The sequence below is a fragment of the Typopeltis vanoorti genome, chromosome 6 (assembly GCF_054136105.1).
Source record: "Typopeltis vanoorti isolate ZY-2024b chromosome 6, IOZ_Tvanoo_1.0, whole genome shotgun sequence".
Taxonomy (NCBI): Eukaryota; Metazoa; Arthropoda; class Arachnida; order Uropygi; family Thelyphonidae; genus Typopeltis; species Typopeltis vanoorti.
Window position 1 is genome coordinate 18,696,033 of NC_143554.1, and position 17,816 is coordinate 18,713,848.

The 17,816-nt window shown below is 36.1% G+C and overlaps 1 protein-coding gene across 1 annotated transcript in view; it reads left to right on the forward strand.

Annotated features, from left to right (window-relative positions):
- LOC150105317 (uncharacterized) overlaps window positions 1-17,816 on the forward strand; it is a 512,354-nt gene that overhangs the window by 13,352 nt on the left and 481,186 nt on the right. Inside the window, exon 2 of the mRNA XM_090393928.1 lies at window positions 2,605-3,413. Within this exon, the coding sequence (XP_090250054.1) occupies window positions 3,224-3,413 (190 nt within the window). The 5' untranslated portion in view covers window positions 2,605-3,223. The remainder of the gene's footprint in view (window positions 1-2,604; window positions 3,414-17,816) is intronic.

The window sequence follows — 17,816 nt, forward strand, 5'->3', positions numbered from 1 at the left end:
TGTCATGCAAGATCCAACTTCTACAGTAACATACTGCGTACATTTTGTGTCGTGTTTTTTTTTTCCTTATAAATTACCCTGCGTGTCTTATTTTCCTCCAGGATTCTTCATTTCTGTTCCTCGAATTACTACCATACATATTTTATCTACGCAGTTCGTAAGGTTAGTTTCTTATTGAGAAACGTAAGACAACTAAAAGGTATTAATTCCCCATCCTAATTGGTTTTAAAGTGCGCACGTACACACTATAAACAGGGTTTACAAAAATTCCCTTAAGGCCTTGTCTGTATATCTTTGCAGACATATTTATTCACGTGATTTTCTCCATATAATTCCTATTATTAAAACCCTATTGTGAACTTAAACTAAATTGTCTTATTTTTTTATTTCACGACGAAATTCTTAGAAATAAATGTCTTTTTATTATCATGTTTGATATGTCGTTCCGATAAGAACACAGCATCCTCATCACATGAGAAAAACAATAAATGACATCCCATTTCTTGAAATCTTAAGGCATTTTTAGCATTCTGAATTAAGATCACAAATATATCTTGAATTCCATCCAAGTAGATTGTTTCATAATTTAAATCCTGTGCTATGCTCGGAGAAGTAACCATTTTAAAAGCTGGCGCTTTGCAAAGTATTGATTTGTGTTTAATTATGAATTCAAACACTTCAAAATTAGTAAAAATTGGATTAGATGCTCATAAATCTTTTTCTAGACCTTTAAATCGGAGTGAATTTATTTCAGAAAGGAGGTAGTAATTCCCCCCCCCCCCCAAAACGTGCGTTTTATCCATCCACTAAACAGAAAAAACAAGAACAAATTTTTTAACCTAATCACCTGACATTTTGGTTGATGAGGATTTTATAGAGCGATAGTAGATTTGACCTTCAGGAAGCTTTTCCATCTCTTTCTCTCCCCCACACCACCACTGAGCTAAACAGACAAAACCGGCTAGTGAAGACTTGTATTTGGCAAACATGATGCACGTGGCTGACGTCCTCATTTACCTCGTCACAAGAGTAAAAATAATAACCATTGTATTCTTGATGGCCGAACGTGTTCTTTGTTTTGTTTGTGTGGTCTTGTTTAGAGGTCTTAGAGTGTTTGTCCTCTCATAATCAGAGCTGCAGTTATTTGGTTTCGCGAATGATTCCAATTAGTTTCATCCTCAATAAAATAGCGCTCCCCCATACACACCTTTTGCTGCGATGATGATATATATTAGTGGGTTAGGGTGAGCTTTAACGAGGGTATATAAATAGAAAGAATATTTGTGGTGGAAAATAATTATTTGAAGTGAACGACAACAAAACATTCCAGAATTTTCTGGGGGGTGGGGGGGATATTGTTCAACAGTTTTTCAGAGACAATCTTGTCTGTAATAATTCTTTATTTATTTATTTGCTTTTGCAATTTCATTAGCTTCTTTTAAACTACAATCCAAGGCATTACAATAGCTATTTTCCAAATACCAGCAGTCGAAAACCTTCAGTAATATTTCTTAAATTCAACCCTTTTAGCTCACTGAAAGCAATTAACGAACATCATCGTTTCCTTCAGACCGAATTATTAATTTGTTGCGATGATTTATAATTTTTTTAATTGCTTACCTAACAACCAGTTGTTCCCTACCTTTTATCCACAATGACGTGATACTGCTCCTAATACATCACTCACAATCGGATTTCAGCCACGAAGATTTTTTTGTCTAATTCATAATCGTGATTGTTTGGTAGAAAAGTCTTAAGATGTGTATATTTTCCTCCTAAGATGTGTGGAACAGGATACTTGCTGGAAACACTAATCCCTCTTTATGCGTTTTGAAGTCTTTCAAGTTAAAATACATCATCAACCTTGAAATTTCCGTCTACGTTTTCACTAATCTGCTTTATCAAACGTCTGACCTTCTTGGTAGATCTTATACTGTAGATCTTTTTTGTGACAGTTTTATTTATCCAAAACTCCTAAGTCATATTAGTTAGTAATTACATAAAAAAATTAATTCTGTGGAATTCAGCAACTTCGGTACTACAAGTCTTTCGCGACATGTTAAGGATGTTAAAAAAAACTGAGATTATATATACGGAAGTTGGAAAAAAATTCTCAATCACCGATAGCAACAGTTGATTGTAATTTAATTCCCTCACGAGAAAATAAATATTCTGTAAATATATAAAATGACTGTACTTGGTATTTAATGCGAATAAGAGAAGTCATTCAGATAGCGATTGTATAATATCTTCAGAAAATGTATTCTTAACATTATTAATAAAAAAATGTAACATCATTAGGTCGACAGTTAGGTACATTATAATCAATATGATGACGCCATATTGATTATAATACCTACCATAGCAATCGAAGACTAAGGGAAAAAATTCGCCATACACATTGAGTGAAGATAGTTGATAATGATATAAAAATGGGGGGTTATTGCCTCAGCCTGCTGAATAGGTTCTAAAAAAAATCTACTTTAGTAATATTAGATTAATTACGTATAGAAAGGGTTAAAAGTAGCATAAAGTTTTTATTGTGACCATTAGAAATGCAAGAAATAGTGATATCAATGGTAAAATAATTTCTCCATGTTTCAGGTTGCTTGCTATCGGAGATATATTGTGTTTCCATCAAATATATGCCCGTACTACGGTAGCGTAAAGTTAATAGAGCTACGCCGTAAAGCGACAGACGCCACGGATATATTACGATGTCATGTAGAAGGAAGTAAAAATTCTGTTGCCATGGTAGGGATGACCATCTACGAACAATCGGGCGGTATCCAACACTCTAGCGACAGCAGTGGATCTACTGACTGACAACGGGAAGGAGCGAAAGCACGAGAGGGAGCCCATTCGGCCGTTCGGCTTAAAAAAAAAAAAACACCAATGTCCTTCGCAACCCTTTCGCGGGTTATGACTGCACGAGAGGCGATCGTGCAAAGCCGACACTGCTACCACCCTTGGTAGTGTAGCCGCTCGTGCAGGGCTAGTAGGAGTGGAGAGCGGCAGACTGCTATGTTGTAGTCTTTTGATAGCTTAGCTGTAGGCACTAAACCCTTACTCTTTCGCACATACTCTTTCTATCTGTCTCTCTTTTTCCCCCTCTCTCTCTCTATCTCCCTTTCTCCGTCCCCCTCTGTCTCTTTTTCGCTCTCTCTCTCGCACTCATTTTCTCTCCTATCTGTACTTGCCGTAGCTCTCTACAGCCTAGTGGATGCTTGGCCCCGCTGTTCGCCATGACACTGCTCCCTATGCTCCCATCCGCTTCGCGAGACCCGATAGTTGTGGCCAGAGGATGGAGATGCAGCAGCGGGTAGGAGTTGCTTGTGCCACTCCCGTGATATCCTTACAGAAGCTGAAGAACTTCTTAACTCAACCAAGGTTCCGACTCCCCCAGATACATGGTAAGTGTGTACTACACGTTGGTGACTCTGTGATGTCGAGGCTCTATCTTTTTGTTCTTCCTCGGGCTTTGCTTCGGGAGTGGGGAGGTGCGCGAGCACAATCATGGCACCAAAGGGTTAGCAGCCAGTAACAATGGACGCCTAGCTGTTCAATACTCGGCGCGCGTTGGGCGAAGCGTTCGTTAGCCGCCCGCCGCCAAGTCAGAGCCAACGTGAATCCTGTTATTCAACCCTTTACTTTTTTAAATGTTTTTTTTTTATCCCAAGCGTTTTATTTTTTTATCTTTTTTTGGTTGTTTTCGTTGGCTCTGACAACCTGTTACTTTTAAACTGCAACCAGGTTGATAAAAAAAAAAATATGCGGGACTACCTGTTCTGCTTATTATTTTCAGTTTTAACCACATGCTTTGCCCTATTTTTAGCTTTCTGAAACGTAAAAAATATGTCTTAACATTTTTGGTTTAGGCCTAAGTACCGCTTAGTGTAAACATTGTGGTTTGTCCACCAACTGCGCAGTCGCGTATGCTAATGCTATTTTCGGTAATAAGTGTGTAGCATAATTATCTTTAAAAAAAAATAAAAGATAAGTAGTGTGTGAATACATTAATATTTTTTTGCCAACTTATATTGCACTATTAAAGTTTTTCAATTTAAATCTGTTAACATACCGCTGATATTATCATCGTTTAGATGTTTGTATTAGTTTATATATTTGTTATTTTTAAAGCACATGTACAGATATTAACGAAACGGATCTTGGTACAAAAAAAATCCTGGATTTAGTTTTGTTCAAACTCCTTAACTGAAAGCACTGCCATCTTTATTGTCCCAGTGGTCAAACGTAATCGATTGAGCTAACTGAAGATCACCGCTGATTACCAGAAAAATTAATTTGTTTTATTAAAAATATTAGTGCCTTTTAAAATATCCTTCAGAAGTAAAAAAAAAAACTAAAAGTTCCCTCTCTTCGTTCTTTCTTTTTTTATATCCTGACGACTCCAAAACTTTATTTTAATTTTTACGAGTCATTTGGTTATGCCAGCTAGCACTCAATACAGCTGGTAGTTTTCGAAAACAGTTAACCATATCCAAAAAAAGAAAATAAATAAGTCTGCTTCTGTTATCCTGTAAGAAACCATGTCAGTTAATACATATACACGGATTCAATCCGTTTATTAAGTTGATATATTAAGAAATACCGGATTTATTTTATAAAATCAATATTTTGCTGGTCTACAGCATGTTACAGTCACAGTAGCTTCTGTCCTTTGATCAAATGTATAAAAACTGTTCGGCACTGGACTGTAATAATATGATAATTGTTCTCAAAAGTCGAATACATTTCCCCATCAGTTAAATTCAGGCTGATGAATTCAGTTGTGGGTTGAACAGCAGTGACGTGTCTTGTTCACCAGCCAATTTGTTTTGAATCCGCTTTTCAGTATACTTTTTGTTCCTTTGTTGGTTCTCATACTTGAATTATTTTATTATGTGGGTCAAAGATGTGAGTTTGTTTCTTTAAGTAATCGTTCTGCCTTATGATGAACATATCTTCGGTTTTCTGGCATGTAAGAAAAGGCAGTGAAATAGCCTGAAGGTTACGAGCCTTCAAATGAATTATTTTTATTATCAGAGCCTAAAGAACGGATTCCATACTAATAAGAATAAATAAAATTTGGATTAAAGTAAATTAAAACTGTAATTCCTGGTACAGAACAACTTTCACTTCGAAGTCTGTCTTTTAAGTTTTCGTAACATCCCAGTGTGCTTTTATTTCTACTTTAAAAGTCAACAAATGTCACAGTGGCATCCCATTGTAGCAGCTCATGCGATGCTCTTCTTGTCTAGTATTGCCGGGATATTCTGTTAATCAAATTTTTATTCTTTAAATTTAATGGAAGGAAAAATTAGTGGATAATTTTGCAGATGTATCATATCAGTCTCGAAATTTTTATAAGTGCGTGTAAAGTTCAAAATTTTACGAGCTCAGCAAGGCCAAATAGCCCTCAGAATTTTTTAACCCTTAAAATGACTCCTACTTTAATATTTCTCTCTTGATGGCCTTTTTTTTTTAATAAATGCTTAGTCATTGGTCGAATTTTGTATCACCTTACTGTTTATAAGTCAACAGATTTTCATTTTCAGAGAGGAAGGGTCATTGATCTACACACCTCCAGGGTGTAGTTCAAACAAAGTACAACATCTACGTAATCTTCAATGCGAATTTGAATATCAAATGGTCATCGATTGCACAAAACACATGCATATAATGCGTAGAATTCAAGATAATATAGCGTTGAGAAAGAGCGTTAGCAACTTGACCAATGGACGGTCATTGACCTCAGGTCATTGATTGAAGTGTTGAGCAACTTTATGAAATGTTGGTTCGTTCGTTGAATTGCTTCTGTTCACTGCGTCGTTATGAATATTACCCACTGCTTTCTCGGTTTGTTTTTCAATTAAATATTAGTTATATTAACTGCAGAGCACCTGCTAAAAACTGAGAGGAAGACAGAATTTTGTGACTCGAGCTAATTAACATTACTTACACATCTTAAAAAAAACCTGCTTTTGCTTCCTTAGATGTAATTCTTACATGTAAACACTGTATGATGATGACTGGACATAAATGACAGACGACATGCAACAAGAGCCAAAAGGTATGTGATTAGAGAATTTTGTTGTCTAGTCTGCATTTCAAGGACACGGAAATCGAAGATACAATTCAGGAAATAGATGAATTTATCGCCCGGTGTGAGACCACCAGTCTTGAAAAAGGTTTTTCATTTGATTTCTGGAACACCCGGTTTATCTTATCCTTAGCCCACAGTACTGATGCTAATATACTATAGACTAACAGGTCTTTCTTTCACGCTATACTTAACAGACACGATATGCTGACCTTAGCCTTAGTACTCAACAACTAACACAGCAGTTTGCTTTAACAACAATACAAGCTGATAGCATACTCCATCTCACAAAATCCAATGTTTTCTTTTACATTTTTTGATATATTTAAAACAATTTTGGCTAACAAAAATAATTAAAATTCACTGTAAGTTTATTCATTTATAAGCAAAATATGGAATTAGATTTTAACGTAAAAATATTTACATATCAAAAAGGAGAATAACGTGCTTAGCGTGGTAGTGGAGACAGGTTTAATTCTATTTACTGACTAGAGGTGTTGTGTAGCCTTTACCGTGACTCAGGTAAGTCGGAATTTTCTCTTGGAAAGAAAGCTTTTTTTTTTTCACCCCACGTGCCAGCAAAATACACACACTACACTCTATCAGTTATACTTATTACAACATTACTTTCGTGTAGCACTGCGCCACTCAGCGAGTCACTTATCCATGGCGATAATGCAAGGTGGAAGCCATCTGCATGCTAATTCAAAAAAGAAAAAAAAGTTAGGGTTAAAAGGGTGCCGCCTTATTTCACTTTGGGGTTTGAAGATGCGTTGTAGGAGTGCTGCCATTACTAGGTATTTTTACACATTGAGAAAAATGCTAATTATGCTGCGACCCCTCGACTTTGTGCTCCCGGGTGAGATACTAATTAGGAGTTTCCAATTGCAGTCTGCTTTTAATTTTGTAATTTTCATACAAAGATTGTTTCTTTAAAAGCAACTCATGAATAAACATCAAAACATAAAATAACAAAAAAAAAACTTTTATATATTTTATTCTATTTTTGTATAAATTGTTGCCCCATTGACTTTTATTTGTCATGTCTCCCACATTTTCTGAAGCTCCAGAACAGCGTCGTAAGTAAATGGGACAGACCAGTGGTTATATACACAAAACAAAAAAGAAAAATGGGTCTAATGATCTATAAGATGGAAAGAGACACTTAGATCCGAAATAAGTTTGCCATATTCTTTGAAAATATGTCCATGGTTACGTAAGTCAAAGCATCTGTGTGTAGTTCTTCCTCAACCCAATGGTTGGTGGGGTGGCGATGCTACATTAGTAGGGAGTTTCTTGGTCCCCCGTTACAAAAAAAAAAATGAAAGCTAACTCAAAAGATTACTTAAAAATCAAATACGAAGTTGCTATCTTTACTAATTTACATTTGAAATACAACTGATCAAGTATTTCGTAAATATCACTTGTTCGTATCTGTTAATTTTATTTATTCGCTTCTGATTGGGTATCATTTTTTAATTTTTAAATTTCTACGCCTTGAGATGACGAAGATTTTTTAAAATCCCGTTATTTCATCAGCTACGCTGGATATCCATTTTATGCCTTTTTAATATGCACCATCTGTTGCCATGGAAATTGCAACAGACTACCTTCGACAAGCAGGATATTTTGAAATTACCTCGAGAATTTCAAAATGCATGACGTAATATACAATAGTGTGTGCGTGTGCGTATGCAGCATACTAAATGTCATATGGACTTTTTACGAGTCCTATTATTGATGTGTTTATACCCCCTTGTATCCGTTTTCTAATTTCCTCCTTACAATATCCATTCTGCTACACTTGTATCGACAAAAATGGCACTACATTGCATTTTGATTTTTCTACACTTAAAATTCTTGTTTGGTCATTAAAACGAACGTAAATGGGGGAAGCAAAAGATGCTTTTTTTGCTTATCTGGCTTCTCTATTATTAGAAACCTCTTGTAATAAGAAGAAAGAGGGAGCGAAAGATTATAGTTCAGAATCACCCTATATTTGTTGCTATTATCCCTACGCTCCCCTGTATCTACCAGCCATTTGTAGAGCATACTAGGACTATGTTCTAGCATTGTTTTAAATATCTGCATTAGTAATATAGGGGAAAACAGGTGACACCTGCATACGCTTTATTTTTAAAGGAAACTCATTAGTGAGTGATTTATATAGAATATATTATTTACTTTATGCTGTTATAGGTTGTATCTCAATAATAGTTCGTGCCCCATAACGATTGTGTTATATTATCATTTGGTCTACTTTTTCACTCGAAATAAACTCATAAACCAAACTGGAACGAGCGATCCCATACGAAACTGATTGTCCAGGGTATTTTATTACCGTTATACGCGCACACACACACACTTTTCTGATTTAGCTGGTAAAATATGGGATTTAAAAGATCCAAAGAGAAACAATACAGAACAACAACATCAAACCGATCTTTGAGCACATTTTGTTCATACACATCCTAGAATAAATAAATGTGAATTTGAGTATTTTGGAGTTTAATTTGTTTGCCGCCTAGATGGACATAAGTCTTCTAGGAGGCTAACAATAATAATACAAACATACAGTTGAGTCATCCAGGATTCTTTTTTGGAAGGACCGTGAACAGTTATCCTCTCTTCTGTGGTCCTTGACCCAAGTAGCACTAGGATTACTATAGATTTCAAAACTGGGTAGAATAGCTCGATGAGTCTATGGACTCCCTGGAGGTGTCAAATAATAATAATAATAATAGCTGTTAAAATAAAGAACAAAGCTTTACAATAATCTCAAAGAGCAAGGCAAAGGCAGTGGAAACTATGCAGCCAATGTTTGAAATAGGGGTGGGGGGATGACTAAGAAAAACCGACCAACCGAAGTTTGTTGCTCGCTTAAGGCGTGGGGAGTAAAAAATAAGTTCATCTACTGGAAGATTGTAGCGATAAGTGGTTTTTCGTTGTACTTGTTTTAATTTATGCAAACTTATGTCCAAATAAGGTTTAAAAATCTTTTGTTTCTAGAACAGTTTCATCGAGTAAATTAGTATTAATATGATAGTATTAATACTAGTTTACAATAGATTTTAATATTGTATAAATAGCGTAGGGTTTGTCAAACGAGAAAGAACAATATTAGTGGGATATATTTATTATGAACAAACATGTGACAAGCTAATGGAACAATCTTGGGTTTTGTTAGTCGAGAACTTTGCGGGTTTGACTAAAGATGTGCTGATGCTTCTGCGATGCACCAGTTTTGTCATCTTGCATTTTGTCAAGATGCAATGAACTGTTTAGGTACAGGTTTGTATTTAGAGCTTTTGTAAATGAGGTTGATTGCAAAGATTAGATGGTAAAAAGAGGAAGGGGGATATTAATATTAAAGCAGGTATTTCAAGCAAAAAAAATCGTTTGTGCTCTGTACTTGTTTCATCAAAACGAAGATGCATGCTCTTCTGTAGTGGAGAGTATTGTGATGGTGCTTAAAAAACCCCTTAAAATATCTTTCTCTGAGAGCTAGCAATATCCTTCGTTTTAACGTTTTTCCCTTGTCTTACGCCCGATAGCTTTTCCACCGCATCTAGTCTATAGGACTTCGAATGACATTAGGTGAATAGCAATTGTCAGCAAATGTTTACCCTGGTTAACTGTGTCCTTGCAGGGACAGAAACAAGCTTCGCATATTGTGGTAACTGGTAGTCTGCGATGAGTTTGCTCGGATGTCATTCACCTTTCTGTTTCCTAATTTATCTTTTCCACTGAACAGAGCAGTTCACTACCTGAGGCTTTAACAAACGATTTGATTGCTATCTGCTGTTTTTTTTTTATTCTCTTTCTGTTTGCTTAGATGTTCACTTGAATCTAAATTTGTCCGTTAAAGAATAATCAGCGACGATCATCTCTGTTACTGCATCATTGCGGTTGATATTTATAGCCTTATAGTGATATTCGTGTTCATATGATTTTTTCCCGAAAACCGGTATCATTAGCCGTGAATTGATAATTGGCAGCTGCAACCTTTGCGAATAAGGTGTGGAATTATAGCCTATCGCATAACTGGTCAAAAAACAACAATGGAAATAATAAAACCGATTTTTTTAAAAAAAAATGCTATACTTTGCTGACCCACATAATAAATAGAGAATCCAGATATAACATAATACCCAGCGACATCGAACCACTATTAACAGTATTGTTTTTTTTTTTGGGGGGGGGGGGAGATGGACTGAGTCCTTGACTCTTTATCCCTTCATCTGATTGAAGAAAATCCGTGTGGATGGGGTGTTATTCAGCTAAAGGCTCTACTCATGGCTGAGTAGCGGATAATAGCCAAGCCTCAGTTAAAACTTCTTTGGCTACAGCATTGCCAATCCTGCCAAAATAAAAAGGACTCTGACTCTCTCCGACGTCCTTATAGTCCTTATAAGGACTGGCTTAAAGGGGCGAAGCGAGAATGCTTTTCATATTCCCCGTTATCTCTAGAGGACAGTGTAGGGATAAGGTGTTATTGAGCAATTAAAGCTCTAATCATGGTAGGAGGGCAACAGCAATAGCCGAGCCTCAGTTAGAACTTCATTGGCTACAGCATTGCCATCCATTACCCTCCATATTGGATTGAATGAATCTTTTTTGACTTTCAGTATTGCCACCATGGTTTATCAGGACTATAAAAATCATATTAATAAAAAAAGGTGTATTTCTAAAAATATTAGGAATTCTCACAATCTAAAGTATTCAGTAGTTTTCAAGAATTTCTTACGTAATATATAGCTTTCTCTTATATTATATAAGAAATACTTAATTCTGTGGCTTAAGTTAAATGCTTTTATATATTTTTATTTTTTTGTGACCTATCCAACATCTATTGAGACAATGTCAGGTAAGATGGACTCTTATTTTCTTATAGTGCACTGAACACTTAAAAGTTATATATTTTAAATTTTATTAGGCGATTTATATCGAGCATAAATCACCTGTTGTGAACACATTTGAGTTATAATTAGGTATAAATTTAACATTATATATAATTCTAATGCACGGATTGTGCAGAGATTTTTTCTACTCTTTTTTTATATTTATTTTATTTTATTTATTTTTTACTGGAGTTGGAATCTGTCTAATCGTTTTTCAGGAATATTTCAGCTAAAGGTGAGTTAACCGGTCTCATGCAGAGGATGTAGGTTTTTTCCTTGAGGAGGAAAAAACAAAATACAGTAATATACCCAATTTAGTGATATATATACATCTTAATGTTGTTTCGTCTGTAATTACAACCAATCGTTTTATTCGATAGCAGCGCCCTCTGACAGCATTTAAGAACAGTAAATTTCTGGATAGCATTGAAAATCACATGACAATGAAATACAGACCTGTAAACACAACATTTATATTTGCGCAGTGAAAGCCAAAAACAAAAAGGAGCTATAAAAGGTAACAGCGTGGATGCTGCTGATTGGATTAATAGTTATAAATATTTATGCTTACGTGAATCCCATTTAGAAATACTTTAAAACATCTGGCACGTTTTGTATTGGAGGAAAACTAATATTCATATATTCTGGGAATCCTCTCTAGAGACCAAATCATGGACTTCTTTGATGCTACTTCAGGTCTCCCATGAGCAAGTGGTGGTTTCACAACGAAAGAAGATAATCCCCTACTGCCCTCCTGAAAATTGGCAATAACTTTCATGAAAAATGGCTTTGCTGTTACTTTAAGACATTAAATTAACAAGAAAAAAGTATTTTGGTAGTTGAACCCAATAGGGTTTTCATAACGGCATAAATATTCACATTTTGACTCGATGGCTTTTAACCGAAGTTAATAGATGCCATAGAAAGTAATGAATCGGCTTTTCTCTTTTGTTAAGGGTTAATTTAAAGGGAAAATATTCAGGACTTTCGCAAACGTCCACAGGGAATTGGAGTTCTTCTGTTGAACTAAAAGACTTAAGGTATCTTTTGGAAAATGTCAATATAGCGATCGCTGACACTGTTGTCGTTTTTAGTTGCATTCCTATGGGAATGGCGACTTAGCTTGGTTTTGCCTGTCCTTTCGCATCCACACGAAACAACAAAATGGATTTTGAAAAGTTGTAATCTTTGAGTTCTTGGTGATGTCAAATCCCTGCCTCTCCCCCCCCCAGGCTATTAATCGCGCCCCATAAACGTAACTCACATTCATCATCTTGTACTGTCATTGCCTTTTGTTTATTAAGTAGAAGTCGTTGGGAAATATAGCTCAACACCGCCATCGTGCTTGCAGTTTTTTAAGTACACGTTTACTCATGGATTGCTATAACTAAAACATGAACATGGAACTCCCCTAACCACCATGGGACGTAAATATAGGCGATTCTAAATACGTGTTATGTCGTATAATAGATTGATTGAGCAACGTATCTTGGTCAGAATACGAAATGACTCTTTTTGATCTTTTCTGGGGAAACTTACTCCTTCCTATGGGCTAATTTAAAAATAATATCTTTTAACATTGGCTTCATAATACACACACAAACAATCCACTTAAAGATGCTAATTCTTTACCGGGGGGGGGGGAATCTTACGCCGTTATGAATGTAAGTATTAATGTTGGTATCAGTTTTGGTGCACATTCTGGTAACAACATCTTACAGTTGCGATCAGCTGATTGAAAGATTTCTACATTCGTTCTTTCAGGGGATTTCTATTGTTCGTTTTATTTTTATTTTCTAGACTTTTCTTTACTTGTCAATTCTTAAGCCTCTTTTAATTCTATAAAAATATTTAATCATTATTTTGTGTCATCGGCTTTGTAATTGTAAAGCTTTGTCGTTTGTCTTTAAGTTTCTCTTTCTATCCCTTTCTTTTTATTAACGTCTTTAGTTATTCTCTTCACTCTCTCCTCCTTTACTCCATCTTCTTTGCCAGCATCGCACCTATCAGCGCTACGATAAAAACATTCCAACTTCTTCCAATCCTCGCGCTAAAACTGCAGCGACCATAACGCTTGCTCCCCGCACACGAGGAAAACGAAAAGTTCCCATTTCGCAGCACGTGTTCTTTTAAGTCGTTCCCGCCAAGCCCGTCGTCATCTCTCGGTAAGTGGAGTTCCGAAGGGTGGTCCCCTTTCAAGTGCATTCATTAGTTCCTTAAGTAGCTTATGAAGGGAAACGAAATAAAGGACAACCCGTAGGAAAAGGAGTGTTCGTGGTCATTCTTTCCGAGCGTGACAGTACGTCTCGTGCCGGAGGTGGCTGATGTTGGTTCTGCTGATAAGAACGCCGCCGCTCACATCTTGTTATCTTTGCGGAGGAGTGTACGGAACTGCTACCTCGTTTCTTAAAACCCATGTTCGCCTCGCATTTGCGTGTTTGGGCAAAGCGAATGTAATAAAGTCGGAATAAATTTTTGTGCACGCGCGGGAGGGAAGAGACTGAGGAGCTCGCGATGTACCAGGGCGTACGAGAGAGAGAAACGTAACCAGTACGTATCGGAAAATGTAGGTCAAAGTCCAAATATTTGGTGAATCGGCAGAAATATCTTCGAGTGCTGAGAAAGAGCAAGGTCATCCATAGTATCGGAAGATTCGATTGATGCCGATTTGCAGACGACAACCTTAAATTGTGGTGTCCGGATCGTCTGCTCATCACGTTAAAATAATTTCTACACTGCCAGAGAAAAATGAGGTTGGACGCTCAACGGATTGTCCTCCTTCCAAGTACTGAAGTGCTTCTCTAACGCACCAGTATTTCTTCTTCTTCCTATCATGGATTTTAGGCCAAGTGGCCTGTTCCGATCTCTCTTTCTTGGTCTTCCGATTCTTCTTTTTCCACTTATTTTATATTTGTATAATATTTTCGCTAGTCTGCTGTTGGCCATTCGATTTAAATGTTCTATCCATTTTTGTTTATACTGTCTTATGTAGTAATTAATTGGTTTTTATATTCAACGAATTCAAACAGCAGAAACTTCATTTCTGCTGTTTGAATTCGGTTTTCATCTTTTCCTTTTCATGGTCCATGTTTCGCTTCCGTATAGTTTAGCTGGTTTTGGCATTATATAATCCGATTCGAGTGTGTTTTTGTACTAAGGATGGTTTGCATATATTATTTATTAAGCCATTTACTTAGACAAAGTTTGATATTTTAAGTGTCTGTCTTTTTCTTCTTCGTGTGATAACTCACATCCCACGTATTTACTTGTTCTAATATTTTATTGTCTATCACTATTTTACTTCTTATCGCACCAGCATTTAAGATGCTCAAAGGGATATTCTCTCTTTTATTTATTTATTGTACTACATGGTAGGGAATTGGAACAAATCAATACCTCCCGTTCAAAATATCGTCATTCTGACGACTCCAATAATATTTTGGGCATTTCTCCCTCATGATACTTGGATACATCATGACTGTAATCTATCTGCTAGTTATTTACCTCAACCGGCCAATTCAAGTGGGTCCGTTAAGGCACCATTTCCCAAACTGTGGGATGCGAATCCCTTAAAGAATTTTAAAAGATATTTGAGTAAGAAGGGCTGAGAAAGAGCGTCCAGATTTCAGTGGCATCGGACTTATTTTACCAGGGAAATGACGACATATAGGTTGCCTTCAAGTAGTAGATATTATGACTATTTAATGTCAGTTCCTCCCCATTTGCTGAAAAAGGGGATAGGTGTACACTATAGCAAAAAATGTATAGAGAAGTAAAGATGTATTTCGCAATAGGAGATGAATTATTTGTTGCTATAGTAACAATGACTTTGTTTACATATCTTTGCTCAAGAATCACCGTTTTATTAATACATCTTTTTAATTTGACTAATTACTCTCATAAGATAAAAAGATTACTGTTTCCAGTCGATTATTATTCTTAACTTCCCGGTTAGTTTGGGAAAAAAAAATCCACGGTAGAATTTGGGAGTACCCGGAATAGAACTGGGATGTTAAGTTTGCTCATGGGTCCGAAGCAAAGATCAACAGTACAAAAAGGAATAAAAACATAAAGCAGTCATCGAACGACTACAGAAAGTGCGTAATAACACAGGGAGATGGGCGGGATGCAAACATCTATGCTGCCCACTAAACCAGAAGCACGATTACACACAAACGAATGATACTTTATTACACGCTTTCTTTAACCCCCTCTTACTCCATCTATCTCTCCCTCACATGCACACACACACTCTTCTCGTGTGCCATCCCTCCCCCTACCTTCTCAAATGTCGTATTCATTTCTTAACCCCCTTATTCCCCTATCTTTTTTTTCCCTCCAACTAATCTATGTAATTAGGCCTGTTTGGTGACAGTACACACATCGGGAAGTGACAGGAGACCACGCACATCTCTCGCCTCTCAAAGCCCGTGGTCTGGCCGTATCCTAAACAAATATTTATCTTTTCGCGTTTGACTCGGTAAAGGAGGCTTTTAGTGAGCGGGTGTTTATCTTTCTAAACTCCGGGCTGCTCCTAAAATAACAATTTAAAACTGGAGCTAGTGACGGTTTTTAACTTTCGCCTGCCTACTCCCAACCCTTAACTTCTTGCCGCAGGTACTTTTAAAGGAAGAACTCACAAGAAAGCCAGTAGGCGTGCATTTGTCTTAAGAGTGTACACAGAAGGCAAGGCAAGTGTGTCTTCTTAAAGGCAAAAAAATAAAGAAAAAAAAGCAAACAGTCTATGATGGCAATTTTATATTTAAAGATGTCGGAATACTTGGCTGAGAAAAAAGTTCCTCAACTCCATTTTATGTTGTCAAATAAATGATACGAGCCTCTTTCTAAATAATTAGCGACTCCTAGGCAAACAGATAGCAAAACCTGGCTTGTATTGTTTTACTCAAGGTCATTCTCTTCGAAGAACTTTATGGTTATTTACTCCCCCCCCTTATTTTCTTAAACACATATACACCCCTTTTAAAAATAATGATAAAAAATACTCTGTCATCAACGCAAAGATATGCAAGTAATTTCGAAAAATAAATAAACAAATATAAATAATAAAATTAAGAAGAAACGGTGTCTAGGCTCACATACACAAGGAAAGTATTTGTTTACCCTGTAATTAAAATAAATAAAAAAAATAGATAAAGTAGATGCCGTACGTAATCTTCAAGCAGTTGAATGGCTTGAACAAATCTTGAAGTTAACTTCAGTTTTTCTGATGACGTTGGGAGGTTGTTGCTTTTAATTTTGGTGATTGCGACAAAGTAATACAAACTTTAAATGATAAAGTGAATTTAGTTTTTTAACCCCAAATTCTGTTTAAAATAAAATATAACTTTATCCATATAACTTTAACGAGTTCTCCCTTCACAGTTTCACCCCTGTTCGTCATAGAAATAATCTGTTTTTTTAAATATAGGCAAGGAACTCATTAGATTTTCCATATTTAAGAATATTCTGATGGGAGTTTATTTTTACAACCACCAAACGAAGACGTCACTTTGTGAATGACCAGTGATGTAATAATTGGGATCTATGGAGTTTAATAAGTTGTGCAAAGACTGCCTGAGCTAACATCGAGTCGGATCTGTTTCCAAAACTATATTGCTCAGTTGTTTTAGGGTTTTTAAAAGAAGTCTATGAGCTTAACTTACGAACCTTGGCATGCATATGATGATTATTGCCTTTCTCTAGTTGATTTTTAATAAATTACGACACATTTAGCAATTTCGAGACGCTCTTAATAAACAAATCTGCCCATCCACATTCTTTTTATACTCTAAGAAAAGAAAGAAGATTAGGAGGACTTATCGAAGCACAAAGGATGAGTCAACGCCTTTTTCTATACAAGATTCCCACCCAAATCTTTGCCTGCCTGGCGCATAGCTTAGTTGATAAAAGCCGCTGTTGTTATTTACAGACTCTGTGGGTTTGAATCCCATGTAAGCATGGATATTTGCAGAAAACCTTCCAAGAAAGCTTAATACAGCTTCTTAAGTTTATAAAGCATGTCTTATAAAAGCGGTTGTATAATCAGTTTAAAAAGACGAGAGTGTTCAGAAACTTGTCTACATCTTTGTATGCCATTTTTCCTTAGTAGGTGGTTGTGCAGAAAAGGATCAATTTTTTGGCCACCTTCTATTCCCAGTCTTGCATCCTTAGGGTTTACGTGTTAAGCGCGGGGTTAAATAAAGGATAAAATCTGCAATATCAAGGGCTACTTCGCTACAAGAGTTTAGAAAGCTAAAGAATTTGTAGCTATAATTAACCTGGGAACGTTGAAAGAGCAAGGATAGATACATGCCTAACCACATATCAAACTCATATTGAACTTGTATGTTCCCAAATAAAAAAATAAATAAACAACTTTAATCCACTAAACAATCAAGTTTAATATCTTGCATTACTCCATCTTCCCATCTTAATTTATGTCTTCCAATTTTTCTTTTCCCTTCCAGCTTAAACATCTTAACTATTTTATTATTATCCATAAGTATAATGTGTCGGGCCCAACTTAATCTATTTATGTGCTTAATAATGTCTGGCTCATTAAATAATCTGTTTACTTCATGGTTATATCTTTTCCTCCACACACCATTCTCTTGTACTTCTCCAAAAATATATCTGAGAACTCTTCCTCCAAACAGACCTAGCAATCTTTCATCTGCCATTGATAATACCCAGTTTTCAGAGGCATACGTTAACACTGGTCTTAAAAGTACTTTTTTACATCATTATCTTTGTTTTTATTGAGATCAGATGTGACTTTAGGTGTGTGTGTGTGTGTGTGTGTGTGTGTGTGT